Source organism: Pungitius pungitius, chromosome 9 (assembly GCF_949316345.1).
Source record: "Pungitius pungitius chromosome 9, fPunPun2.1, whole genome shotgun sequence".
NCBI classification, from domain to species: Eukaryota; Metazoa; Chordata; class Actinopteri; order Perciformes; family Gasterosteidae; genus Pungitius; species Pungitius pungitius.
In genome coordinates, this window is record NC_084908.1 from 4,242,926 (window position 1) to 4,270,808 (window position 27,883).

The following is a 27,883-nucleotide window of genomic DNA, read 5'->3' on the forward strand; positions in this document are numbered from 1 at the left end:
TGACTTTAACAGAAGAGATGCGACACGGGAAACGTTGACGAGAGCTTCAACACACAAACATACCTGCCCATAACTTACTTGTCCCCAAAGAATACCCAAGCCTCTGTGATCCTTGTAGTTCTCCCCTCTATCTAGCTCCTCAGGCTTCTTACCTTTGTCTTCACTCATTCTCTTACACTCCTCACATTGGTGGCCACCGAACACACTTTTGCTACTTTACCATCGACAAACTAGCGCACTTGAGAAGTTCTGAGAATGACTTCATTTGTGATACATAGCTGACATCAAATCTGAGGTCCTTTTTGTTGTGAAAATGCAAAGAAGAATAACTGCCGGATGGCTTATCAAGTACTGTTTGTAACACACAAATCTACGATGGGTGGATCCAGACGTTTGTGGTTTGCTTTTGGTACCAGTTCTCATTTCTCTCTCTCTCTCTAACACACACACACACACACACACACACTCGCACGCGCAGCAGCATTCGTCATGGGACCTACGCGTCTGCGGCGTGTCGATGAACACCTCGTTGGTGTACGCTCCGATCCCATGCTTGCTCCTGGCGGCCAGCTGGAAGGTGTAGCTGGAGAAAGGCTTCAGGTTCTTCAACAGGTAGGAGGTGGTGGGCTCAAAGCTCACTTTCTTCTGAAAGCACATGAAGAGGAACCGAGAACAGTGGAAGACGCAGGTGGTGAGTAGAAGGTGTCTCTCATAGAGGGATCTTTTAATAGCACGGTGAATTAATGGAGTGTGTGTTGATGTGTTCATTGATACAGTTCACCCTGTCACTTTACCTCCTCTGTGTCGTCGGCTCGGCGGTACACCAGCTCATACCCCGTGATCAGGTTGTCGGGGCCACCCTGGGGCGGGGCAACCCACGACAACAGGATACTGGTCTCGGACTTGGCCTCGCCCTTAAATTCTGAAGGTTGGGATGGAACTACACAATTGGGCCAAAAACAGGATGAGTAAAGCCTTGTTCGGATACCTTCGTTCTTTCATTCTTGCTCATGATAATTGATGAGCGCACGGCCCAATACACCCAGGCTCACCTCCAGTCTTGGCTATGATCTGCAGGTCCTGGGACAGCGGCCCGTCCCCTACAGAGGTGAAGGCCATCACTCTGATGTAATACGTCTTGTTGGGAGTCAAGCCCTGGATGGTGATGAAGTTGGCGCTGCGGACCATCTGCTTCTCCCACTGCGCACACACACACACACACACACACACACACACACACACACACACACACCCCAATGCGTGAGTGCAGTCAAACCCACAGATGGACACTCCTCTCTGTTTAAACAAGTAGACACCTGGTTGACTGGCAGCGCGTTGTCCGAGGTGTAGTAGACTCGGTAGCCCACCACCTGTCCGTTAGGTTCCTCCGGCTCGTCCCAGTGGATGATTGCCGTGGTCGTGCTCAGCATACGACCTCTGACCTGCAGGGGGCGAAAACAAGGGCGAATGTAGCAGAGCTGCTCTGGGAACAACTGCACTGGAGCAACCTTTTGTTGGCTTTATGGAGACGTAAAGGCCACTTGATTAGCATCGGAATCATCCTGTCAGTCAGCTGATCTCACTGCACTGCAGAAACGTTTTTCATACAAGACCCACTTCACATGTACAAAAAAAGCCTTTATGGGATTTCTGTCTCGTCCTAACCAAAGACTGACCTGGCGTGGAGGCGAGGAGGGCGCCTGCTCGGCTGTGCGGGCCTCCACCACCTCGCTGGAGGGGCCCTGGCCAATTGTGTTGACGGCCGCCACCCGAAAGTCGTAGAGGGAGTACGGGCTGAGGCCGCCCACGCTGTAGCGCGTGGTGGCGATGCCATCGATCTCCTTGTAGGGGTCCTCTGACCCTCTGGCACGGTGCTGGAGGAGGCGAGAGAGGACATTCTCTATATGAAGCTTTTGTTAATCCTTTATCGGCACTTTAGTTAATAACACACACGTTTAACGAAAATGATAACATGTTTTTGTGCTAACACCAAGAGTCTCCTATTAACCCCAAGAAGTCTGCTGATGCAGAATGAATGGTCAGATATAAAATCTACCTAATGTTGGTGAAGGAGGTTTTCGGTGAACGCTTCGATGCAGCAGCGCATCCTTCATCGCTAACACTTCCATTTCATAACTCCTCGGGGCCAGAGAGCACTCCAGACACCAGATTTCATTTCAGCAATTTGGAGACTTTATTACCATAGTTTTATGTTCACATAAAAATCTCTCGCAGCTTTAGCAGACTTAACTTCTGCCTCCCAAAAGAGCCTCTGTGCACAACGGTGTGGCGCTTCTGTGTCGTCTGTTACCCACCTGGATGATGTAGTAGGAGACAGGCTCAGGGTTGCCGGAGTCCCAGGTGAGTGTGATGCTTGTTGCAGTTCTCTCCGTCACCACGGGGTTGCCAGGGGCCTTCGGCAGAGCTGAGAGAGAAGAGACACTTAACAAAACGATCCCACGTTGTAAAGTAATCCTCTGATAGACTGTCCCCCGAGCTTCTACGCCACGAACCCGTCTGAAATATGACAAATCGAACAATAATCACCTCCAGAAACCATAACTGGAATTAGATCGTGATTGGACTAAATAAATATTGTCAGTTCAACCCATTGCTAATCCAAATGACACTATGTATATCGGAAAGTTGAATAAAATGCAGACTTGGTGATCATAAGTTTGTGCTGAAATAGAGAGAAAAACGTATGTGCCCAACGTGAAATTGTAATTCAGCTCAAAGCGTCACTCATTCATTTCCTCTTTGGATTCTAGATTCACAAATCATCCAAAACAATCTATAACACTACCTGTTATGTATTCATACCAACCAGTCTTGTGCCAAATGTCTTGCGTAGTGGAAATGTTCTGTGCTTCGCACATTCAGACGGAGAAGAAAGAAGGCACTTTCTAGAGCCAAGGTGGGACCATCCCTCCCTGCGTTGATCTCTCCCGTCCTCCCCCATAAGCCTCCCCCGCACGCTCCCCGCTGCACGACCCACCTTTCACGATGATCTGCGCCACCGCCTCGATCACCCCGAGCGTCGACATGGCGACGCACGTGTAATTGTTGGACTGGCGCACGTCGGTCAGCTCCAGGACGTTGCGGCCGATGGGCATGTCGTCCTCGGGCGTCAGGTCCTCCGCCCCCAGCATCCACTTCACGTACGGCATCGGGGAGCCCACGGCGACGCAGGTGATGTTGACGTTCCCCCCCGGCATGATCTCGCTGTCCGCTGGTGGGATGGAGAAGCGCGGGGGGACGCGGCGCACTGGACCGGGACGGGGGGGCGAAGGCCGCGTGGGGAGGGGCGGGAGGAGAGGGGGGCGGTTAGAAATCCGCAAGCGTGCTGCTCAAGTGCAGAGCAATCAGTGTCTGTACGCTGTGGGATGATGTATTTGTTCCCGTGTGCTCTGAAGATGAAGATTTATGGCATTCAAAAATGAAAACAACTGCAAGCAGTGAGACGATGTGGAACGTCACCGTGAGGCTGCATGTGATATCGAAATATTTTATTCATGGCCATTTCAGGTGTGCTCCATTAAATATTTTATGAACTGAGACACAAAAGATACTCACATGAAAAACAACTCACTGCAAACACACATGCACTCACGGAGGGGGGGGGGGGGTAACAGAGAAAAAGAGGAACGCACGCTACCGTAAAGGCAGGCTTACCACATAAAAACCACATAAAAACACCCGAGACACACAGACACAAGCGGAAGTTTAATGGAAGACAGGGAAATACTCGGGAGAGACTCAAAGAGAGCAACACAGTCGTTACTGTACCAACCTTCTCGCAGCTCTGCAGATTGGAGGGGGGCGAGGAGGAGGAGGAGGAGGAGGAGAAGGAGGAGAAAAAGGGAGACAGAAATGTGAGGAGAGCAAAGAGAGAAAAAACATAGTTGGCCTTTTGCCGTCTCCGTGGGCCGCCTGTCAAACACTCACTGAGGAGCACTGCAGGATTTCAGCGGCCCTGTGACTGCACATCACCGCCTGTGTGTGTCTGTGTGTGTGTGTGTGTGTGTGTGTGTGTGCTGTACGAGCACGTGAGTTTTTGAATTTTCCTTTAGTGTAACATTAAATCGTTACGTGTGTCCGGTCCTGTGTGTGTTTGCCTCACTGTTGAAAGCCTTTTTTCAAAAAATGTATTTGCCAGGGATGGGCAGAAAACAGGGCAAAAGGCGACAGGAATCATACATGTCTCTCAGAAGATTCATTTCTAATATTTCCTGGGGAAGCATGTGCGTTTGTGTGTGTGTGTGTGTGTGTGTGTGTGTTGAGGAGACAGTGCCTGAGGAGGTAACATGCCAGATTCGTGTCAGATTTGGGGGAGAAACACCAAGTCTTAAGCAGACAATGAATGTTGTTTTTCCCCCTCGGAGGGTCTAAAGGCTAAGAAGGGAGAGCAGAGAGATTAATAGTCGGACTGAAACATTCAGCCCGCTCTAAGCTGATGTGAAGGAGCTCTCGCTTTAAAAAACAATTGACCCGGTTTTACTGCTCTGCAGCTCTGCATTATAAAACACAAGAGGTTTAACGAACCCCTATTTACATTACTACAGCCAACTTATATTACTGAAAGAGGACGTTATTTCAAAAAGAATCTTCTGGGAATAAATGTCTCAATTTGCACAATCAGTGATTCTTTTGTTCTATCCCTCTCTTACCTCTGACGTAGAGGTTAGCCGGAGTGGAGTAGCGTGTCCCATCGCTGTTGGTGGCCACACACTCATACTTCCCCTGGTCGGACTCCTCACTCAGCTCTATCTGGAGGGCACCTGGATGGAGATGGAGAGATGGAGAGGAGGAGAAAGAGAGAGAGAGAGAGAGAGAGAGAGACATACAGAAGGATGGCGAGGAAGAAAAAGCAATTACCCAAGGGCAGAAGATATCATATAATTGGGTATAGTTCATAAATACAGCGACACAGAGATGGTAAGAACTGCACAAAGTGTAAATGAATCAGAGGGAGATTTTCTCAGCGAAAACAAGCTGAACAAAAGTGCTAAAAAAAAAGGGAGACCAATTCTATTGGGAGACATTAGCAGGTTTACCACTGTCAGCAAGAATCTGCCCAAAACAAGGGGTCAGCGTCCTGTTTTAAAGATGGTAAAAAAAATCAACCAAGCGGCCAAAACGTGAAGAGATCCAGTCACCAATACGGTATTAAAAAAAGACATCTTTGCTGAAAATTAAGATGCAGGGAGTTAATAATGTGTCAGTTGTCAAGGATATAACGTGACAAAGATATCGCCGTGGCGACGTGAAATCAACCCCAACCCTTACGGATCCACCACTGGGATCAGGAGTGTGATGTCATTATAAAAACACACCCAATAAGGAGGTACAGACATTAAACAACCTCAAAAGAAGGTCACAGATTTAAAAAAAAAAAGAAAAAAAAAAAAGGAACGACATACGGAAAGCCTTGGGAAGGGGCCGACGCTTTCTCTCTTCCTGAAAATAGAAAAACTGTCAAAAAAGTCAACTAGAAGGTTCTTTTAAAGATGGTGAGAAAAGGCAAAAAAGCGCCCAGTAAAAACTTTATCAAAAAAGTGGTTGTTTGGGGCTTTTTATCGGCAATGAGAGAGAAAAGAGAAAGTCATGGTTAAAAATTATGAAGATATGTGCGTGTAAGCGGGACGTTTGTGTGAGCACACTAATGTCTGCACGTGTGTCTGAGCCATCTGGGCTCTTCAGGTTGAGCGAATTAACAGCTGGGAGGGAAAACAAAACTGGGACGACGGATTGGGCCAATATAGACGAGGTAGAAAGGAGAGGCCGGGTTAAGCTTATGTTAAGACCCTCCCACCAAAAAGAAAGAAAGGACGAAAAATGAAAAAGAACACAAGAAAATTTAAAAACAAAAAGCATAAAGCGGAGGTGCAAGCGGTAGTTTGCTCTGCCACCTCAAACTAAGGGACCGGGGTGTAATTCAATATCCTAAACAAGTCATGCTTTAGACTGATGTGGAATAAAAAAAGCGAAATGAGGTTCAACTGGATACAAAAGAGATACCACAACATGGCGAGAGTGGAAGCGATGGGGTTCTGTGTTGGCTCAGATGGACAAATGAACGGATGAAGAGAGGATGACAGATGAGAAGAGGGGAGGTGATTAAAAAGTCATAGCATAATGAATTGCTTGCTCAATTCCAATTCCCCCCTTCTTGCACCTACTGCAGATCTGATCTGAAGCAGCTGGATGAGTATCGCCAATATGGAAGTCTTTTGGACTAAACGTGTATTGATTAATCCACCCGCAGCTGCTTTTTTCTCAGATCCGCGAGACAAGTAGGAGACCAGGGGGTTGGAAAGGAATCAGCCCACTGTGTCATGTTGGTCCTCCCGGCAGTCTTACCTCGTATGGGCGTGCCACCTGAGTGGGCAATGAATGCACGAGATTAGAGAAGGAGAAGAAGAAGAAAGTGTTAGTACCAACGGGGGAGGACGTGGGGGTCAGGGAGGGAGGGACTGGGGGTAACTTGGTAGAGGAGGAGAATCAAATTAGAGAGGAAGACTCCAAAATATAGATCCTCAAGAGCGAGTGAGAGGAAAGAGAGAGAGAGAGAGAGAGGCATAAAAGAGAAAGACAGAATAAATAAAGACAGAACAAGAGGAGAGAGACAGGAAGTAAGGAGATGGGTTATTGATTGGACTTCATTGACCTGCAGCAGGGGCACATGTGGCTGCAGGAGTGGGGAGGTCTCTGCACTGCACTCGTCAACGCGTCTCTAAAGAGGTGGACTGGGACTCTAAGTGCACTTCACCTCGCTGAGACTTAACCTCAGAAGCAGGTGTAATCCCGCCAGTCTTCTTCTGTGTAAATATGCGTCTGAACGTCGAACTTTGGATCGTTTTTTACTGCCTGGCGTTCCTTCCGGCTACTAACCCAGTGTGTGGGCGGGGACAACGCAGTCAACTCCTGGTCCAACTGCTGAGCCTCGGATGGACTGACTTTATTTGCACAAAGTTGTACCGTATTCTCGCCTCTTTTCGCCCTCCATAAAAAAAAAGGTCCACTTCATATACACTAAAAGACATCTCCCAATTGCTTGAACTACTTTACTTGTGTGTCCTTACTGTAGTGATGGTGAAAGCTGCATGTGTACATTGGCCACCTTCGGGTGTGCTACACTGCGTGGTCAACGTCGCGACGACCTGGTCGCCACCTGAGGCCTGCTACCTAATGGCCATCTGGAGCGGAGGGCTTATTCACTGGTGACCGTGCAGCAGGGCGGGGGGGGGGGGTGAGAGAGTAAGTGGGTGAGTGGGTGAAAGAGTGAGCGAGCGAGCGAGTGAGTGAGTGAGTGAGTGAGTGAGGGGGAGGGGGAGAATAATCAAATAAGTGGAAAAGTAAATAGGTGAGTGTGAGGAGAGTTATTTGTATTTCTTTTGGTGGTGGAAGGGGCTGCAGGTGCACAGGTGAGGGTGAGACCAGTTACTGTGTGAGTATATAAATATATGTGTATGGATATATGAAATATATAGACATAATTTGTGAATATGTGTTTTTTATTGAACCAAAACGCTGTATGGGTGCCTTCAGATTGTGCGTGTGTGTGTGTGTGTGAGAGCATCTGTGCCTCATTTTATCTTTGCATGTGACTGTTAGTAAAATGCATGCCATGCATTTTAATAACAGCTCAACATTGTAAAAGGTGAGCAGCAGCAGGATCAGTAGCAGCAATTAGTGAACAGTATACAGAAGAGTGGACAGTGAGGGTGTGGGCCTCGGAACAGAAGCACTTACCAAAGGACTCTGTGGTTAAAAAGATACAAAGAGAAAAGAAACAGCATAGACATGGTATTACAATCAGGCCATTGGTTACACACAGGAGTTGACTTAGTAGAAACACCTTGGAAAAAGCACTCAAACTCCCGAAAAGGGGTCATGGATATGGACTAAACAGAACTTTGTTCTTTAAAGCAAAGCTAACATACAGAATTTTTACATTTAAAGCAACAACAATTTTGTTAATACTTAAATTAAATATATTTTTGTGAAGTAAAGATAAAAAAGGGGGTCTAAGCAGGGCGCTGGGGGTTGAGCCGTAGGACTAAAGTAAAAAAAAATGGGACAGAAGCAAAGAGGTTGTTATCCATAAAGAAGCCAGAGTTGGGTATCCAATCACAAGAGAGGGATTCGGGGCCCAGAGGTGGTCCCTGGAAGCAGGAGGAGGACTGAGAAGAGTTGGGATTTCACACACTACTGTGGCTATCGAGGAGCTGATTGAGGAATCATTTCCAAGTAATTTGCCTTTGAATTGAACACATTTACACCAGTTCATTTCCTCAGAAATCATGGATGAGAGTCCGCCAGTCAATTTCACAATCACGCAAGACGCACTTTCCATGAAATGAGGAACAGCAAAGGGTTATTGGTTCGTTTAGTCACAGCAGTGAGCAGCCTTTGGGAGGACATTCCCTCGGTGCACGCCACCATCACCTGGGTTGGACTCGTGAATTCTCTCAGTCGAGGACACGGTTACCAATAGAAACCTGTTTTTTTACAACTGTTTTGAAAGCGTTGAACTACGTGAGAAATCAAGCCCCCCCGTTTGGTGATGCCGATTTGCACGGGGGAGACCTCAGAGAGTTTGGCGAGAAGCGGAGAAGCGTTGGAAAAGTTCCCCCGTCAGAGGCTTTGAAGAGTTTAGAAAAAGTTGGAAACCACACACACAGTCAGGTCATACCACAGCGGCAGAGAAAACGGCCAGAAAACCACGGCGGGAGGAGTGCGGAACAGCAATAAGAAAAGGAGTGAACTGGGGCAAGAATAACACGCTTTGTGGGAACAGAAAATAAAAAATGGGTTGGGGGGGAAGGGGTTATTAGATATTGAAACAGGGATAAAAAGCAGAGTGGGAGGGAGAGAGAATCCCTAATGTTGAAATAAAAGCTTGGGATTGAGGGGGCAGGGTGGAGGGGGGGATGGAGGGATAGAAAGTGTTACCTGAGCGCAGCTGCTTGATTCGTCCGTTGTTATTGGACGTGTTGACCGGCAGGAAGTCCTTGAACCAGGTAATTTCTGGGTCAGGGTTGCCGCTAGCAGCGCAGAGCATGGTGGCGGTCCGGGAACGCTCCACCACTTTCAGCTGGGGGCCCATGTCTATGGTGGGAAACCCCGGGGGCAGCTGGTCCTCTGTGAGGAGATCAAACACCAGTTAAACAAGTCATTACTCAAACGTACATTTTCTCAGTGAGTTTGGCCAACTTTGTAGAATAGAATCATTCTGGAAGTTGTACCTCCAACATTTGCATTTTGAACAGTTGATCAACGTTGAAAATACGAGGAAACCTGGCCCTTCACACCTGCAGAGACACGGCTTCGGCCCTGAGTTAGTCCAGTGTGAGGAGGTTTTCAAGGAAACATGGTAGAATTGAATAAGAGTCCAGTTTCCATTCAGTTTGGAGCCTTAATGGGCTTTGGATCGGCTTTGAGCCCGGAGGCCAGAACGCGGATACAGCAGCCGGGTCAAATACAATAAGTAACATTTCATTCCACCTGACAAAAGGCTTGAGGCGATCCCCCCTCAAATGAGAATCAATTGAAAATCAAATGCTCCATTCCGCAGGGAGTCGGTTACCGAGAGCCACGTGTCTGATGCACACATCCCCTTTTTGGGGAGGCTCTGCCCCTCTGCCCCTCTTTTTTTTGGGAACAGCGAATCGAAAGCGAATTGCGACGTCATCCGGGGCGAGAAGACGGCGCAGGAGGAGTCGTTTTGCTGTGATGACGGGGAATGAATGGCGGTGGGCTCACTTCATTCAGCTTAAGAGGGCCGACTAGAGGTAGAGGAGGGGACGATGCTTCCTGTAGGCAGGGGGGGGGGGGGGGGGGGATCACGTACGTCTGAACTGAGATCATACCGTATTCACCCGTGGAATGAAAGAGGTATATCGCAAATCAGCTTTCCAATATAAACTCTGTCCTTTGTGCTCAGATTTATGAGTCATCCATAATGAAGTGGATGAAGACAGTGACGGCGGATGTGGACCGATGAGCTCGGCATCCCTGCGCGTGTTTGTGTTTGATGTAGAAGCGAGTCCATTTTACCCAGAATCCCCAGTAACTTCTTCCCTCTCAACCACACGCAGCCTCATTAATGGGAAACCCTACCTCGCCAAAGGGATGCTAATGGCAGTACCAGCCCATCGAACCATCGCCAACGGGTCGTGAGACTCGAGCTCTGCTAAAGGCGCGTGTGTGGCCTTTTAACAGCTCTGCTTTCAATCAATCGCAACGCCCGACAAATGGAAACACGGACATAATAAACCAGAAGGACAAGATCAGAGGGGATTTAGTGTGTGTGTGTGTGTGTGTGTGTGTGTGTGTGTGCTCGCATGTTCTGTTCCCTGTGAATGGGTGAAGAAAAGGGGCAAAAGTGCCAAAGAAAAAAGAATGAATGTAAAATAGAAAGAGTGACAGGAAGGAAAACAGCGAGAGAACAAGGGAGAGCGCTGACAGGAAGGGAGGGAGGAGGAGAGAGAGCACAGGGGGTCGCACGCCGTAGCAATCCAGATTATCTCCGCTTTCATTATGCAAACGCTTACTTCAAAGACAGACCCCTCGTAGGCAGACAGAATGCACTCCGCTTCATCCACCTGGGGTGGGACGCACAGGCAGGATGCCACTCCCCTGCGATCCAGGAGCTCGTGCACAACAGAGAGAGTCACGCGTTGGTGTGCACACGGCCCCAAACAAATGTCTTGGTCGTGAAAGGCTGACAAGGTGTGAATGTGTGCGATGGAATGAGCTGATACACACACACACACACACACACGTTAATCATGGGGGACAGGTGTAAGAAACAACAACCCTACACCCCCCATCCCCCCCCTTTGTGGATGGAGCCTTCCACATATCCCACTGTTTCTTTTGGACCGGCTCTCGCTTCGGTGTTTTCCACTGCGTGACAGGTCCAGAATATTTCACAGCTCATAGAAAAAGACCCCCCCCGCCCCCCCACCCTCCCCCTCAGTCATGGGAAACCGCGCGAACACTGTCGTCTTTATGCAGGACCCAAAGAATGCATCGCAGGCTGCGGTTGTCATCGGCAAACGTGGGAGAGCGCGGGTCAAGCCCGGTCGCACAGCGCGGGGAGCGTGGAACATCTGCACCTGCAAACAAACCTGTTTCTGTCATTCATGTGGGGAGAGGGGGGGAGAGGCGGGGGGGGGGGTGTTAACTGTGATGGATGCTGTGAAATTAACACTCGCAGCTGTCCCACTGCGATACATATTTCTCACATTTCTTTGTGGTCTGATCTGTGAGGCCACAGCTTGTGTTTGTTTGTGCGTGTCATTGTGGGCTCTTTTTTTCAGAACTACATTGGAAACGCATACCGTCTTGTCCTGTCTGACCGGGACTATTTGTCATAGTAACCTGGATGTGATATGACGAGAGGGGAGAGTGTATGGGACAGAGGGTGTCACACTTCAGATTGAGATGCTCGCGCTTTGCCCAGTCTGTGCTTCTGTAATAACGTGGCGGCCATCTCCTTGTAGACGACGAGCTATGAAGATATATGATGGCCTCACTCTAAGTACGACAACACAACGCTCCTCATCGTCAAATGATGAAATGCTGGTTCACATTATATCCCACATCTGCCAATACATCAACCCCCCCCGCCCCCTAACGCCACACACTATCCCTTAAGCAATGGAAATAAGTCAGAACATTTTGCACAAACTCCCATTGACCACTTTGACCAAAGCATGAATAATACAGCATGGGACTGTACACTGGGTCCTTAGGAGTAATTGCTCTCGGGTTCATTATTATTTCAGCCATTGTCAATCACGGCCGTTTACTGGAAGCCAAGATTTCAATTAGCCTGCTTCTAATCCTCAGTAATTAAGCCTGCTGACCTTAACACCGGATCCCTGCCGTCTGACAGGCAGTCAGTCAGTCAGTCAGTCAGTCCCGGGAGCTGCGTCTTCACAGAGTCGGGGAGACGAAAGGGACACGACTGACGGACAAGACTCCCCGTGAGTTGGTGTGTGTGTGTGTGTGTGTGTGTGCTTTCCAACTGACATTTGGACTGACAGTATATCAGGGGCTATTAGGTGCTCCCATGTGGCCTCTTAGTCATCCACAGCACAATGACTCCTCAGAGGTGCAGAAAGAAGATAATCACTAAATAAAGGCTGGTTGCCTTACATGGAGGACACCGTGTCTGCATGCACATGTTTTTGCGTTCCCGATAAAGACTGAGCTTAGACACGAGCGGGTAGCTTCTATCTAGGGAGGCAGGGAGGGAAAATATGTCAAATTCAAAAGGCATGCAGATGTGCGCACAAAGACAACCACGTGAGACAGGAAAAAACTCTGGATGGATGGAGCAGAACGGCTCAGAAGATGCAAAGAGTGGTCTGATGTGAATAATTTAGAGGCCGCTGTTTTGTGGCCCTGAGAGCACATGGCGAGGGAACGAGAGACACCGAGAGGAGACGAACAAAGTGTAAAAAGACAGAAAGGGGGAGACCAAAAACACAGACAGAGGAGTTACCGACTGTGATATTACCCCTCAGAGAGAAGAAAAAGAGAGGAGATGGGAGAACAATAAGCCGCGCGTCCCCTCCCCGCGAGCACGTACTGTAAAGGCAGGCGATGTGATTATCCACACTTGAGCGGCCTCACTCGCTGAGACACTCTTGAGCTTCAAAACTACCGGTACATAATGTTCTCCTAATGGACTCCACTAACACTAACATCGTCATCGTCTGCATTAATGGACTCTTGCGAACACTAACGGAAAAACCCATCTACCGCAGCGGACCCAGGCTTACACTTGCACATCGGAGCAAACAACCAACAAGCCTACGCTGCATGAATAGTAGTTTAGGCAAAACATTGACAGAGGTTTCACCTTTAACACATTTTAGAGCTTTAATCATGTTTCTTGCATTTCTTCTGCTGCATGTCACTATGGCAATGGCAAATGAAACCAGCCAGGATGAAATTTGCACCAAATCGCTGTTCATTTTTTAGGGGGTTTTGTACATGTTTATCATTTGATTACATTCATCACGGTTAGGAAAAAGCCAGACCTGCCTCACCAAAGTGTCGGGGAGGACGGGAGGGACACGGCGAGTTGGAGGCTAAGCTAACCCTAACTAAGCTAGTAACCTCGGCCCACTCCACGACCCAGCCTGCTGCTGATGGTATGTCGGCGGGTAGTAAGACTTCAGGCGAACCCAGCAGCGTGAGGTTGGTGACCGCTGGGCCCACACAGGCACAGAGACCCGGACCAGTATCAGCTGATACTGATACAGCTGATGTTCATATGTCGGCCACATTATGTGCTCAGCCAATCGGAAGGTTTTGGTTTCCATTCTCGTACGTTCCTCGTCTCGCTCTCAGATGTGCCACCACCTCCCTTCGATGTGCATCCCTGTGCTTCATAATGACAATAATGGATCCTTGTATCCAAACACATGAGAGATGATGTTATTGCTAGTTGTTACGTCCCCTTAGGGGCCATGATGATGTGTGATGTTCAGGTAATTACGATGCGCAATTTCTTAGTAGCAGGAAGATAGAAAAACGCTGTTAGCCAGCACACTGACCCCTTAGCACACTCAGTCGGGTGGAGGCAGTGAGCTCTCCTGCAGAGTTGGAGGCGTGACATTCGTAAATGGCCTCGTCCCTCGGGGTCCTCAGCGGCTGGATCCTCAGGACCGAGCCGGACCCGTCGTCAAACTCTATGACCTGTTGTGTAGGAGAGAGAGACGTTGAAATGTATGTATGTATGTATAGTATTTCATATTACAGACCGAAAGGAAACATGGAACATACATTCATCTCCATGGGCACATACTTATAAATAAGAATATTTCAATATTTTCTCTACCTCCAAAGTGGCTGTAACACCAGTAATTGTAGATTTCATAAGCTTTAAAGGCGTATATATGAATATATATTCCACCACACTACTACAGATACAGTAGTAGCAGGTCTGTTCAAATGTGCAGCGGAAGCATTGGACACAGACAGACTCTTGTTGGTTTCTGATCTCCAACATTGTTGCAGCTCAATGAAAGACAGTTACAAAGGTCTTTTCCTAGATGTTTAATCTGCAAAGGGGAGCGGAGGGGACAAAACCAGGGCGGTGTGAGAGCACTAAATCAGGTCTAATCCAAAGCCACAAATCACAGCTGGACCCACAGTCTAGGATCCATCACTCTGCACATTTAAATAGATTCCAACTAGCGGCAGAAAGTCCAATGATGATTAAAAGTAACTTTTGACAGACTATAAAGAAATGAAATGGTGTGATTGAGGATAAAATTGTCCTTTATTGCCCCTTTTTTTGTTGTTTTTTCTCAATTACTGGATCGTGCACCAGTAATTGCTCTTGCATAAGTTTAATACTTATCAAGATGTTATGCATGTACGACATCTGGATTTGAAATTCTGATAAGGTTTCTACTGAATAAAATCCAATAAAAAGAAATCCCTCAACAACTCTCGAATGACACGTCAGAAGAAATAAATATAAGTCTGAGCTTATATAGGGTGGATTAAAAATAAAATATCTCCCCGAGTGATTTAATCACAAACAGGAATGGGTCAAGATGAACTCAAACCTCGGAGGAAAATAGACTTATTAAAGTGGAAAAGCACTCTGTGAAAGTGACGGGGATGGGGAGGCGGGGGGGGGCTGGTTCAACAGCTCCATCTCAGAAGGACTGGTGAGGTGGGGAAATAAATCAAAAGGTTACTGCCTCGAGGAAACTAATAAGGCTGATCATATAAGAATCTCATATACTGAGGCCCGGGGCATCGTCTGACAGAGAGAGTTAGAGCAGATTGTGTTTCCCACAGCTGTATAACCTTTGGAGCACAAATGAAGAGAAGCATGTAAACAGTTTAGCTTTGATTTCACTGGAAACACAAGACTCATCATTGACTTGCATGTCAACATTAACTGCAATGAAGACAGTGGCAACAATACACCTTTCTCACAGCGATAGTCATCAGTGGAAAAGGTACAAATGTGTGTAACTACAAATATAAATGTTGGTTCTGTTCCCTTTAGGATGCACGATTCAGCAAGCTAGGATAAGCTAACTGGCTCCACCTTCATCTGCTGATCATAACTTTCAAAAAGAAGGCCAATAAATGTGAAACTATTCCCTCAAACAACTGATTATCGGGGCAGTTTCTTAATAGTTATCATTCCCTATTGTAATGGTGACTCCACAAACAGGCTCCCACGTAAAGCTCTCTATCCATTAGTAATGCTGCACATGTCACACCAATGGAAGTAGAATGACAACTGGATACAGCGTTGGAGGCGGGGCCCTTGGGGCTAAGCAGCAGGTGGATTCAGCGCCAAATCAAATATCTGCTAATTCACAGACAGTCTCTTTCCCATTGCAAGTCCATGGGGTCTTTGTGTTTGTGTGGTAACACCACTGCAGGGCCACTACACAAGTTTGGTTCAAAGCCAGCCGCTCTTTAATTGGGGTTTGGTAAACCCCGCCAATGCTAAGCCATCAAGAAGTTTGCATTTCCCGTAGCAGTATCTCGGGGTCATACCTCAAATCTCTGGTTGCTGACTTTTTTGCCTTTCTTGTTCCAGACAATCTTGGGCTGTGGATCCCCCGCGGCCTGGCACACGAAGGAGGCCACTCCCCCCTGGACTCCGGTCTGATCTTCGGGGGTTCTCGTAAACCTCGGGGGTGCTGTGTGGGAAACACATGGGTAAAAAGTTAAGTGAAGCTCCAACTCCCAACCAGGTCGTTTGCGTCCGCGTTCCTCGTATGACGACCATCCGTTCGGAAACCGCTCTAAAGCACTGACTGCATGGATTATTGGTCCGTTCCTCAATGCACCCGAACATGTGTAACGTATGTGTGTGTGTGGGTATTAATCAACAAAAGGCAGTTTTCCGTGAGTCAGAGCGGTGTCAGTGGGAGCTCTTGTTGAACCCACGCATCCATAGAACCGTCTATCAGTGCATGCCAGTGGCTTTGTGAGTCTTTCTTTTTTCGGTACATGTGTGTGCACGTTCCACCATGTTTTTTTTTTTCCCCCACTGCCCCATGTACCGCCAAAGGAGCTTAATATTTCTGTGCCATAAAGGATTTAGGAAGACTTACTCCTGACATGACCACTAAAGCCCCTCATTCCGGGGACGCCAACAATATCATAACCGCAGCCTCCCGCTGGATTGTGACATCACGACATCAAAAAGACTCGGGACGTCAGTCACGGCACCTCACCAGCAGCTCGCCTAATGGCATTCCGGCCAAACCAGAAAATCCCTACTTAAGGGCTTACCGCCAAACGCCCTGACAAAGGGAGAGAAATTGCTTTTTGCTGTTTTAAAAGGAGGGAGGGGAAGAGGCAGAAAAAAAAACTAAGCTTTTCAGAGGAGGAGAGAAAACAAAATGATGTGTGTAGTAAGAGCAGGGGAGAGCTGGAGCAGAAGAGCGAGGGAGATAAAAGGAAACCAGAGAGACAGAGTCACAGATGGAGAGGGGAAGAGGTGAGGGAGAGAGAGAGAGAGAGAGAGAGAGAGAGATATATGGAGAGGGGGAGAGGTGAGGGAGAGAGAGAGAGAGAGAGAGAGAGAGAGATATGGAGAGGGGGAGAGGTGAGGGAGAGTGAGAGAGATGCGGACAAGAGAGATAAAGTCAGCCAGATGTACCAGCAAACATGGTCGGAAACCCCCGAGCTGCCCATTCACCTCCACACCTCACTGGCTCACCCCCAAATCTCCCTCAACGACTCAGGAGGCCAGTGTGCGTCCGAGGGGGTGTGTGTGTCCGAGGGGGGGTGTGTGTCCAAGGCAGTGTGTGAGCGTGCTGGTGCGTTTTTCTGGTTACTTTTCGTCCTTGTAATTGCGAGTGATAACTACTAACTTCCAAGATGAGTCATTGAATATTTTCAATATATTGATTTTTTTTTGTCTTTGACATATTGCATAATTTAACCCCTCCACCCCTCAACAAAGGAAAGACAGTTCGGATTGATAGAAACGTGTGTCGCGTTTTGAGAGAGAGAGAGAGACCAAAAAAATGAGAAGAGGGAGAATCACTCTCTTAATCCTCTGCTAATCTCTGCCTCAAAAAACAAATGAAAAGTCTTTCAATTGCTTTTTTTTTATCTACCCCCCTTCTTTTCATCTCTATAACCAGATTCCTCTCTTTTTGTATCTCCCATTAAATTGTCTTACGTTCTCATATTTCCCCCTTTATCTTTCTACAACCGTCTTAATTATTTGCCACCGAATCACCCCCCCCCCCACCCCCCTCCCTCCACTCTCCCCCACAGCTGCTCTCCTTCCTCTCGCTTTCATCCTCCTCCTTGTTAGCCTTTCTCCATCTCCTCCCTCCATCTCTGGGGTGTTACATAAGTCTTGCTGTCACATTGACTGACTTAATGGGGAGAGGGTGGAGCTGAGGTGGAGGGGGGGGGGGTTGTAGGTGCGCCATTCTATGCTCCACACTTCTCCCCAACTCTCAGTTCCTCACCCCTCCTTTCTCTCTCTTTGTGGGCTGTAGTTCCTTCCCCTCGCCTCTCCCTTCCCTTCCTCCTGCTCCATTTTCTCCCCCCCCCCCCCCCTCCTTTCCCTCCCTGGACCACTTCTCTGCTCTCCTGTTTGTCTTCTGCCTAGATAATCGGGGGGGGCTTGATCATTGACATTTGGGGCATAGCTCAAACGGGCACTTTGATCTTTTTAGCACTTTGAGGGGACAGCAGGAAGGTTTTGTTATTATTTGAAGGACTGAAGAGCAAAATAAGTGAATGAGATGAATTGGGAACATTCTCACGTTCCATGAGGGGACACTTTGGAGCAGTCACATGCTCGTAGGTGCTATTAACAGCTTTCCTCTTCTCTCTGTGTGACCCGAGTGGGGGGGTGTCGGGGGAATACCGAGTGGGGTTTGCGGAGAGAGATTTAGATGGATTTAGACAGTGCCAATCTTTCCCCTCTCAATGTGTGTGTGTGTGTGTGTGTGTGTGTGTGTGTGACTGACGGAGGGTGGCCTACATACAGGTCGCCATACAGTGGGATCCGACATACACAACAGATGGCAGGGATTACAAAGTCAGCTCTACCCGCACCCCCCACGGACCATTTTTGAGTCGTCGCTGACGTTGGGTGATGAACTTTGATTCTGGGATGAAATATCACAGAATGAAAATTTGAATGTGGACCAAAATATATATATTTTTTTTTCTGGGTAAAATCCCCTCAAGTCAACCTGCAATCTGCAATGTGGATCGAGAGGTTTGGCGGAGTAAAGAAAAAAAAAAAAGCCTGACTGAAGGAAGCCACCGGCACTCTGTAGGAAGCTAGAGGGACGAGCTGTAGCTGACAGATGCTGCCTTAACCTAGAGGGACACCGCAAGAGGGATGGCGCTTGTAAGAACAGATGCTGGCACAAACCTTCAGGGAGTATGATTTACTAATATAGAGTATTAAGATCGGAAGATTGTGTGAATTCAAGAAGGGGAAGTAAATGTTTTGGAGGTTTAACAGATGGAGCTGAGCTCAAAAGATGCACGTCGCCGGTTTCACGAGTAGCCTATAGTTTTATTAGTTCCCATATGGGGTTTCTTTACTTTTTGATGACGCAAAGAGATGGGTGAGATGGTTATTATGATCTAGAAAATGTGATGTTGTACTGTGTTTATTTGATTTGAAATAGTCTGTTCTTGTGGTCCACAAAGTGAAATAATATCCAAACTGGGATGCACTAAGTGATCCCAACTCACAGATCTTTTCCAAAACATCAACAGTCTTCTTACCCTGTGTGCTCTGAATAACTTGATTGATCCGATGCAAAAAAAAGCTGACTACTTGAATCTGTGTGGACACGTCCGTGTGCATGAAGGGCTTTTGTGAGAACTCGTGTCCACTTGTTGTTGAGTGGGTTTTGATCACATTTGAATAACGCGGATGTTGGTACAACTTGCCAAGCATCTGCGTCTGCGGATCCCATTCCTCTAAGTATGTGCTCATGTCGATGGTTATGCACGTAATGAGCAATACAAGGCCCTTGCCAGGAGAACATCCAGCTGCATGGTGGTGGGCGTTTGGCTGATCGCTCCACAAATGAGATCTGAGTCAGGCTTGTCAGTCAGATTGAAGAACGAGGCCTAAATCGAGGCCCCAGTGTGTGAGAGTGTGGGCGGGCATCTGGCCAGGGCCGTAACTTGAAACGCTAACAGAAAAATCAACACAAAAAGAGCAAATGACCGGCGTCCCGCATGCGTCCTGGAAATGGAACTGCTCGGGCCAATGGGCATCGAAAGACAGCTATCGGCCCTCTGCAGCCCACGTTGATTGGAGAGCATTTTGTTAGAAATGAGCCCTTTCTATGTAACAAAAATTGAATCATGCACAATTAAGCGCCGCAACTTTTGATCAAACTTCCCGTTAAAGACGAGAAGTGATTCAAGTTTAAGTGTCCGTCTGCGTCTGTACGGTTTTCATCTCATGTAAAATTGCGCGCTCATGAGCTCTTTATCCCTTTCACAATGACGCAATAGAAACAATAGAGAGACAATAGAAGGTGCTTTTACTGCCGATCGGAATGCATGTCCAATTAGCATGCCACTTACCCACCGTGGCTGCCCCCAGGCTCTGGCTAGTGCAGAGTTAATCAGGGTTAATTGGTTAGAAACACAAGGTGAGGAATTAATCAAATGGGGTCTTCTGTTATACACAGATCATTAGAAACACATGGGCTACCCACTGGGTACACGACGTTACTGGGTCAGGGCCGGCCTCCCATGAAGACCAACAGAGGGGTTTCTCAGCGCCGGTCACAGTGCATCACTCACACTCCGCCGCACTGCCAAGTCAGAGCTAGGCCGAGGCTACCGAGGCCTCTTCACAGACGGCTGCACCTACTAAGCTAACGCTAAGCTAACGCTTGGTCAGACCTCGTTAGCCACGGATGGGTGCACAGCTATGCTATTTGCTAATAACCCCCCCCCACACACACACTGCTGCGCGCTGTTGAGCTTGGACGGCAGAGCTCTTCTCCCCTTCTTTCAAAGCCACCTGGTCTCTCTGATCTGGCTCCCTCCCACACGGACCTTCATGGCTGCAAGAGGAGGACCTGCTGAGGGAGTCCAAAGGGTCACTGTGCTCAAACTTAGCGTGAGATTCATTTGAAGGTTTGGATTATTTTGTGCACTTTACCCAGAATATTAACAGCAGGCCTCTCCGCCACTCCATCAGAGGCAATAAACAGTTGCTGTGATCTGTCTTTTAATGTGACTTGAAAATGTTTATGATGTGACCTATTTCTGTCACCTTCTTTCGGGGAGATATTTGCACTTCAGACGACGGAGGAGCGTCATCAAGCATTTCAATTTGCCTTTTTCATTTTTAAGGTTTGTCGTCACATTGCAAATGAATTTGCATACAAATGCTATAAATAATTCCAAATAATATATCGTGAATCATTTTGACAATGAATGAAATCAAAAATTGAAAATAAGGAAATCAAAGGGATAATTTATTTCTCATTTGTGGTATGCCTGACAAAACATCCCTGTTGACTTTCCTCAGTGTCAGAAACTATTTCTCTCTCTTATTTCTTAATAAACAACTGTCAAAACACGTTAACCCTCCCAGTGTCTCAAGGGTAAGAAAAGACCAGTTTACTATAAAACTTCCTAAATTCACTATCATCTATTCGACATGAACATTCATGACGTTTGCTGGCCTGACCCTTCAAATCAAATCCATCCATCACATAAAAGCCTGGCACCATCAACGTGCAAATGTTGTCTTTGGGTCTCGACGTGCATCTCTAGAGCCTCAACGTTGTCTCATTGGTTTCAATCTCAAAAGCCGAAAAGAAGAAACGTGTTATTTGTCTTCCGGTCTTTATGCTAAGCTAGGCAAAGGGACGGATAATTGAATGGCATCAACCTGCAATTCTCTGCATTAGAGAGCAATAGTGTGTTGATGTGAAAGGTTAAAGTAAAGTAGTCTAAACGACCTGCGCATTGCAAGGTATCTGCATGCATGTAAACAACTGTAACAATTACGAATTAAATGATAGAAAAGATAGGATCTCTCCAAGCTCGACACTCATGTGTGATCCCCCCCCCTCGCAGTCCACACGAGAAACCCCCGGAGCCTCCTTCGGGGTCTAATCTGCTGTGAGCAGATGTTGACATTTTGTACTCTGGTTGGACAATTGATGTCAACCAAGAGCTTGGATTTTTTTTCTTTAACGCGCAGTGAGCCAGACAATCAATCATCGAAGAGAAGCTCAATCCGTTGGAGAAAATAACATAACTTATTCTGTCTCACCATCTTTAATGATCTCTACCCCCCACCGCCTCGCACCGAGGGGAAAAAACTTTTTTGTGACCTTGCATTTTCATCACACGCCTTATCCCTCAACTCCGAAACTAGATACTTATCACAATCTAATCTCTCCTCTAATCCAAAGCACTACACATGCTTGCATACATATACATACAAAACAGACAAGTACAAGCAAAATCGCAGGGGACATACACATGCATGTGGCACCAAACACAAATCCTTATCAACCTCATAAATCTTTGATGCACATGCAATTTCTTATGTTGTGTCCCCACCAAAGAGGGAGGGATTTTCAGTCGTAAGGGGACTGGTTTATACATCCAGAATCAGGGGCAGTTCCAATCTGTACAGCACATTACACCAGGTGTTGTATCCTGTATGGCAGTACAGCTTGTAAGCATTCTTCTAAAGTAAGTCAAATGAATTCAATTTAGAAAATGAGACTTTTCTGTGTCTGTGAAGGGCTTGTTGCAGAGAGCATTTCATATTCATTTGAGCTCATATATACAAGAGGTGGAATTAAAACATATCATTGATCGGGTGGGGGAATTCAAATCAACTAATAATTAATAAAATGTGAAAAACCTGAGCTAAACTGGAAACAATTTTAGAGACTAAACTCAATGGAATTCACAAAAAGCAAGGACAGATTACAATAGCGACCTTTGACCTTAGAACCTGGGGGAAAGCTGCAAGAACTACAGCGAACAGTAAAGACAGTTTTCTTGTCACTTTGCGATCAGCGGCTCGCTCAGGCGGCTCCCATTGGTAACCCTTAGTAGCACCGCTGTCATTGTGGGGGATTGACCCAACCTTTGAGATCTCAACAGAGAGGAAATCCAGCCAATCCAAAGGCCAGGTTTGTGTCACGGTTTGGGTCCTTGTCTTGTTTTATTTTGTACTTTCATGTCTCTTGTGTTCCTGGATAACTTCACTTCCTGCCTTGTCCTGTCTTCCCCTGTGATTGTCTGCCGTGCCTGATTGTTTCCAGCTGTGTCCAATCACCTGCACCTCCCCTGTGTATTTAAGCCTTGTGAGTCTCTCGTCTCTTGTAAGATCTTTTCCCTTCCTTCTCCCTTTTTCGTTTGGAGTGACTTTTTTTTTTTTTTTTACTATTAAAGTGCTTTAATTTTTGGAACACTCCGCATCTGAGTCCTCCCTCCTTGGCCACGCACCCCCGGTACTGACCGTTTGTAACCAATTAGATGTTGTGATTCCATGGTGACTGGGTATAGCAAACAGCTCGCTCGAGACAGACTTTTGCTGGCAAATGTTGGATTAGTGTGCGTGCGGCACGGAGCTGATTTGCGCTCTCGGGTTTTGACATTGATTTGCCTTCATAAGGGGACCCTAGTCTGTGACCTAAGGTTTGGGTTTCCCTTCATGGTGACTTGGGGCTCGGGACTGATAGATGGCAGTGGTGAATACAACCCCATCATTACATCAGACGCTGTCGATACAGCGGTACCAGCTGGCTTTTCTCACTCTCCCCGACAGCGAGCTCTACAGGACCGTTTGTCATCCAACAACCACTGTGCAACCGATCTGCATTTTGTTATTGAACCGCACAAGTTCGTTAGATGTGTCTAATGATCTTTTATTGAAAAGAAATCCAGATTTAGCCCCTCAATGGCTTTCTTCAGTGGTTTCCCACGGATTTCAAACTATTACAAACAAAATGCAAAAATGCCTATTCATAGTTTTGAAAGTATTGCATCAACGGTTAGACTGTCATCTATGCCAATCTAAAGGATAAAGGAATGAAGCTCAAAAATGTCGTAGTCACATTAAGTCTTAAAAGATGTGAGACTTGACTTGGATTTGCAAGAAATTACTAGTCCTGGTGTCTTGGGATGAACTTGATTTAACTTTTGGAGTTCAAAGATCAAGATCACTGTGACCTCATGCCTGTCCCACTCATTGGATTGGAGGCAAAATTCCTCAAATTCGGCCCGACTGCACTTGAGAATGAACTCAAGTATATTGGTGCAAAAAGGTCATCGTGACAGGTCACAAAACATGTTGTCTCACAAACTCATAGGCCAAAATTCACACCAATGTCTAAAAGCATGAGATGATGAAGGGATGGACGCGGATGTTAAATCGAACATACTACTACAAGGCTGTAATTGTAGCTAAAACACGAGGAGTCGTACGTCGGCTGGAATATTCATTGTTCCTTCCGCGCTGCGAGGGGAAGGATGGCAGCTTGTTGGCGTTGGGGGCAAACGAGGGTGAGCGGAGAGAAGCCTCGTTTGTTTCATCGCTTCCCGTCGCCCCGGGTGACACGATGTGATATGCAGCCTCTGGTACGGGGCTTCTCACTGCGCACATGGAGCGGTAGCCCAGTTTAGCGCCGGGATCAGGGCAGTGCTCTTAATCCACCAGATAGATGTCATATGCACGCACGCGCACACAAACCCACCGAGAAGCATAAATGGTGGCCGAGAGAGAGAGGCAGAGAGCGAGAGAGGGAGAGAGAGAGGTGGATAGAGGTGGAGTGAACTGGAAAAAAGACAGAAAAAAAGTTTGTTCACAGATGCACATGCTCAGTGCACTGCTTGCAGGAGGGGGGGGGTGGAAAATTTGGCATCTATTATGCTTAAAATGCGCTTTTCAATTGGCAAGTGTGGCAACATTTCAAAACATGGAGACCCACGGCGAAGATGTCCAGCGGCCTCCGTTTTCTCTGGTCCCCGCTGTTAATATTAAAAGAGGCATCGTGCGTCCCGCACAATGAGATGAAAAGAGAACAGCCCTTTTTCTACCCTTCGCCCCCCCCCCCCGTCCCCCCATCTCCCTGCCCCCTCGAGCCTTCTGTCCCTCCTCTCTCCCCAAATTACATGGATGTGCGGAGAAGAGGCGAGCGATGCGAGCAGGGGAAAAGAGCAATGGGGGAAAGTCACAGCAAATGAGAGGAGAAACAAATGGCAACCCCCCCCCCCCCCCCCCCCCCCCACCCTCCTCTCTATCTCAGTGTGTGTGTGTGTCCGCGCCGTTGACCCGGCAGGCCGCGGAGGAAGTCCGGGAGCCTCACCGTTTTGATGGATGAGTGGGCCTTTACTGGCCGACCCTGGAAACTTACGCAGGGGACAAGAGGGCATGAGGCCGAAAGGAAAACAAGAGTGTGTGTGTGTGTGTGTGTGTGTGTGTGTTTACCACGCTGCGTATGCGTGTGTGCTGTCAAAACGTTGCGGGGACAAGATGCCTGCCCGTGTTAGTGTGTACGTACATGTGCGTCTCTCTGTGTGTGTGTGTGTGTTTTAAAGGGCGACAAGGATACACACGTTCAGCCTCGTACAACCACAAGCTACGAGCTATAGGCCGCTTCTTCTTCTTCTTCTTTGACTGCAAACATGCTGCGTGTTTGATCTGATTCCCTTTGACCATGTTTACCAAATCACATTCACACTGTCGGAACGTGCACTTCTCAAACACTACTGTCTGCATTTAAATGCCATTACTCTGCATGGCTCTCTGACGGATGACTCCCAGATGTTTTAACAGCACTGCACGTTGAGCTTGAACGACCTCCCCCTCTTTCTCTTCCATTATTCTCTTTCAGTCTATCCTCTCTTAGTCGTCCCACACTGCCCCTCTGTGCTCGTATCTTTTATCCTTAGTCTCAACCCGAAATCTAACCCTTTCATCACAGCTGCTGCGAGATTCAAAGCCGCATTTGTCAACCTGACAAATTGGCAGAGAAGTCAAGCCAAGCAAAGACTTTCTCCCGCACAGGTAGGCACCCATACTAAGCGTGTTTGAACACACACACACACACACACACACACAGATCTTTTTCCTGCTTGCTGTATAGTTGTGTCCTCAACTTGACCCATTATTTTTATGATGGACAATATGTTCTCTATTCTGAAAAAGGCCGGCCACTGCTTTAATGGGCAGTGCACTGGGTCTCGCTTGTTGGGATGGAATGTATTTGAGGGTCATGTGACTAGTCTTGTGAGTGCATCTCAGTGTCTGTCCTGATCTGTTCTTGCATTCATTATGTGTGCCTGGTTATGGCTGCGTGACAAATGGCCAGTGATGCATTGTGGTGACTCAAAGTTAAACAAAACACCATTTGTCCCCTGCTGGCTCCTTGCTTACTCACTACTCTTGGCTAACTGCTAACAGCTAACGGCTAACACCATAGGAACTACCGGTTAACTTGCTGCTGTAGCGCAAAGCTACTGCTACACGGCAGACTGTGAAGTGAGTTTCACGTTGGTTGCATTGCACAGATTGCCTAACCACATCAGCGTTTGTTTTTTTAGTTTAAATGAAGTGTGTTTTATTCCTTCTTTACTGTAGGTTTTATTTATCATATCCAACACTAGAGCCGTGGTCGTTGAAGACACACTTCTCTCTCTAGTGAGGACACCTTTCGAGCTTATATAATCCTATGTGCAAATGGCATACGTTAATTAATAATACAACTCATTTTGGTGCCCTATGATAGCAAACAGAACATCTGGGGGTTGTGGACTGTTTCGCAGTACAAAACAAGCAATCCGAGGACGTCAATTTATAGGCTCTTAGAATTGATTTAGAAAGCAGTCTGCAGATTAATTAATAATAAAGATAATCAGTAGCTACAGCCTCAATTAAAACCAGCATACGTCCCATAACCACAATACTAATGTGCATAGGACCAGCTATAATCAGGGATCACATACCTACACACACACACACAAACACACATGGTTTTTAACACAATAGCACCAACAGTGGAAAAATGATCTGATTTGCCATATGTGGTCTGTCTCCCTATGCCAAGTAATACTGCAATGGACAAAAACAGCTGGCCACATATCAAACATGCTACCCAACACACACACATACACAGAGCGGGGACGTTTGTGGGAGGAAATCAGGTCATTCCAACCAGTGCGTGTGCTCGTGCATGCATGCTTTTTGATTTGCACTGCCTTTATAAATACAACCATTTCTCCTCATGCATGTGTTCATCTGTGGGCAGTTGTATGTGAGAACCCTCTGAGGGGGGAGGGGGACTCACAGTCGGCATCGGCGAGGAAGAGGAAGCTGAGGAGGAGCACGCCTGGACTGGCAGAGTGCATCATGGGATATGTCGACACATGCATGCTGTATCCACCGTGAGCTCACTGCCTCACTGCACGACAGGACGCTAGAAACAGGTCCTCACAACCTGGATGGAGAGAGAGAGACAGATAGAGAAGGAGGGTTAAAGAAATGCAGTCATTAGACTCCATATTAAGAGCGTTTGGGATAGTAAATCCCTGGACGTGCACACGCCAACACACACCAACACGTGCACACACCCAAACGCTGTCTTGAACTGTGCGAGTTCCCTGGAGGGCCTTACACTCGGGTTATGCAGCTGCCTCTCCTCCTCTCGCTTCATTAGGACCATTCACTCATTGCCCGGGGTTTGTTTTGGTGTGTGCGTGTTTGTCTGTGCGAATGTGTGCGAATGTGTGTGTGTGAGTTCACAAAGTAGCTGATGAATCTTAACTCATGGCCAACACTTAAAACCTCAGTTTTACAACGGCCTGATTTATTTGTGTTTTTCTTGCGTTTTGTTTTTGTACAAAGCCGACTCCAACAACAGATTTCTTCCCAAAAGCGTGTCAAATTGCTTTGATTTCATATTGATGAAAAAAATACGAATGAAGGGGGCGGAGCGACGCATTGATGGACGATGGGGAGATTAAAGTGGGAGGAGACTGATCCGCTGGCTAAGCTGCACGCAGTGTTGAGTCAACACGCAGCTCAATGTCTCTATCCTTTCATACTCACCTTGCCTCCTTTACTTTGGGTCACTCCACGTCTCCCACTGTTCCTTCCCTCCTTTCCCTCCCGTCTTTGACTTCTTGCTACCTTCACCTCGGTTCAGTTTCCACAGCATCGCCTCCTTTAATCCGAGTTGCCTCTCTCTTTGATTCCCCTTTTGCTTCCAGTTCACTCATTTTGTCACGTATTACTTTGCTTTCACCTCAAGCATCTTTCCATCAGTACGACCCCCCCCCCAACAACAACCCTCTCCGCCATCTGCAGTGCCTCGGTGCGAGTGTCTGGCGCTGGAAGACAGAGTCTGTGTCAGAAATCTCACGGCTCAAACCACACGGCGCGATGAGACGTGGCGGATCGCTGCCGCCGTCCAGAAAAAAAACGCCATCGTCCACAGAGAGACGCCGAGAGCGAGCGGGAGAGCGCGCTACAAAGAGAGAGAGAGAGAGAGAGAGAGTGGGAGAGAGACCTCTCCGTGCTGAACTGCATCGACAGTGCAAAAGTGCGTGCGTGTGTGTCTGCAGTGTGTTTCCTGTGCATGTGTTGGCAGATTTACCCCCCACCCCTCCCAAAACGGACAGAGTCATCAGCAGTGGCAGCAGCAGCAGTCTTAATCCCCCCCCCCCCACCGCTCCTGAACAAGCTATCTGATTAAAAACAGACGAGAGGGGGGGGGAGTAGAAGGGCTCTTAGCGTCCCTGCAGCCAAGGCAGCAAACAACTAAAACCCACGCGGGATTTTCCACTTGGTTTGGTCTGAAACAATTGCTTTGGGAGAACCTCCCTCCCCTGC

At 47.5% G+C, this 27,883-nt stretch overlaps 1 protein-coding gene across 24 annotated transcripts in view; it reads right to left on the reverse strand.

Moving 5' to 3' along the window:
* ptprdb (protein tyrosine phosphatase receptor type Db) overlaps positions 1-27,883 on the reverse strand; it is a 116,188-nt gene that overhangs the window by 26,949 nt on the left and 61,356 nt on the right. For 7 of the 24 annotated variants that reach the window (XM_037471447.2, XM_037471445.2, XM_037471441.2 and 4 more), the window contains 15 exons: positions 26,340-26,489; positions 15,556-15,701; positions 13,581-13,722; positions 8,959-9,147; positions 7,756-7,764; positions 6,364-6,381; positions 4,671-4,781; positions 3,794-3,805; positions 2,999-3,268; positions 2,316-2,425; positions 1,677-1,874; positions 1,317-1,442; positions 1,053-1,200; positions 795-940; positions 501-645 (listed from right to left, as the gene is read on the reverse strand). In XM_037471447.2, coding sequence (XP_037327344.1) covers positions 501-645; positions 795-940; positions 1,053-1,200; positions 1,317-1,442; positions 1,677-1,874; positions 2,316-2,425; positions 2,999-3,268; positions 3,794-3,805; positions 4,671-4,781; positions 6,364-6,381; positions 7,756-7,764; positions 8,959-9,147; positions 13,581-13,722; positions 15,556-15,701; positions 26,340-26,424 — 1,855 coding nt within the window. In that variant the 5' untranslated portion in view covers positions 26,425-26,489. The remainder of the gene's footprint in view (positions 1-500; positions 646-794; positions 941-1,052; positions 1,201-1,316; positions 1,443-1,676; positions 1,875-2,315; positions 2,426-2,998; positions 3,269-3,793; positions 3,806-4,670; positions 4,782-6,363; positions 6,382-7,755; positions 7,765-8,958; positions 9,148-13,580; positions 13,723-15,555; positions 15,702-26,339; positions 26,490-27,883) is intronic. The other 17 variants (XM_037471462.2, XM_037471437.2, XM_037471455.2 and 14 more) reach the window with 6 other exon arrangements.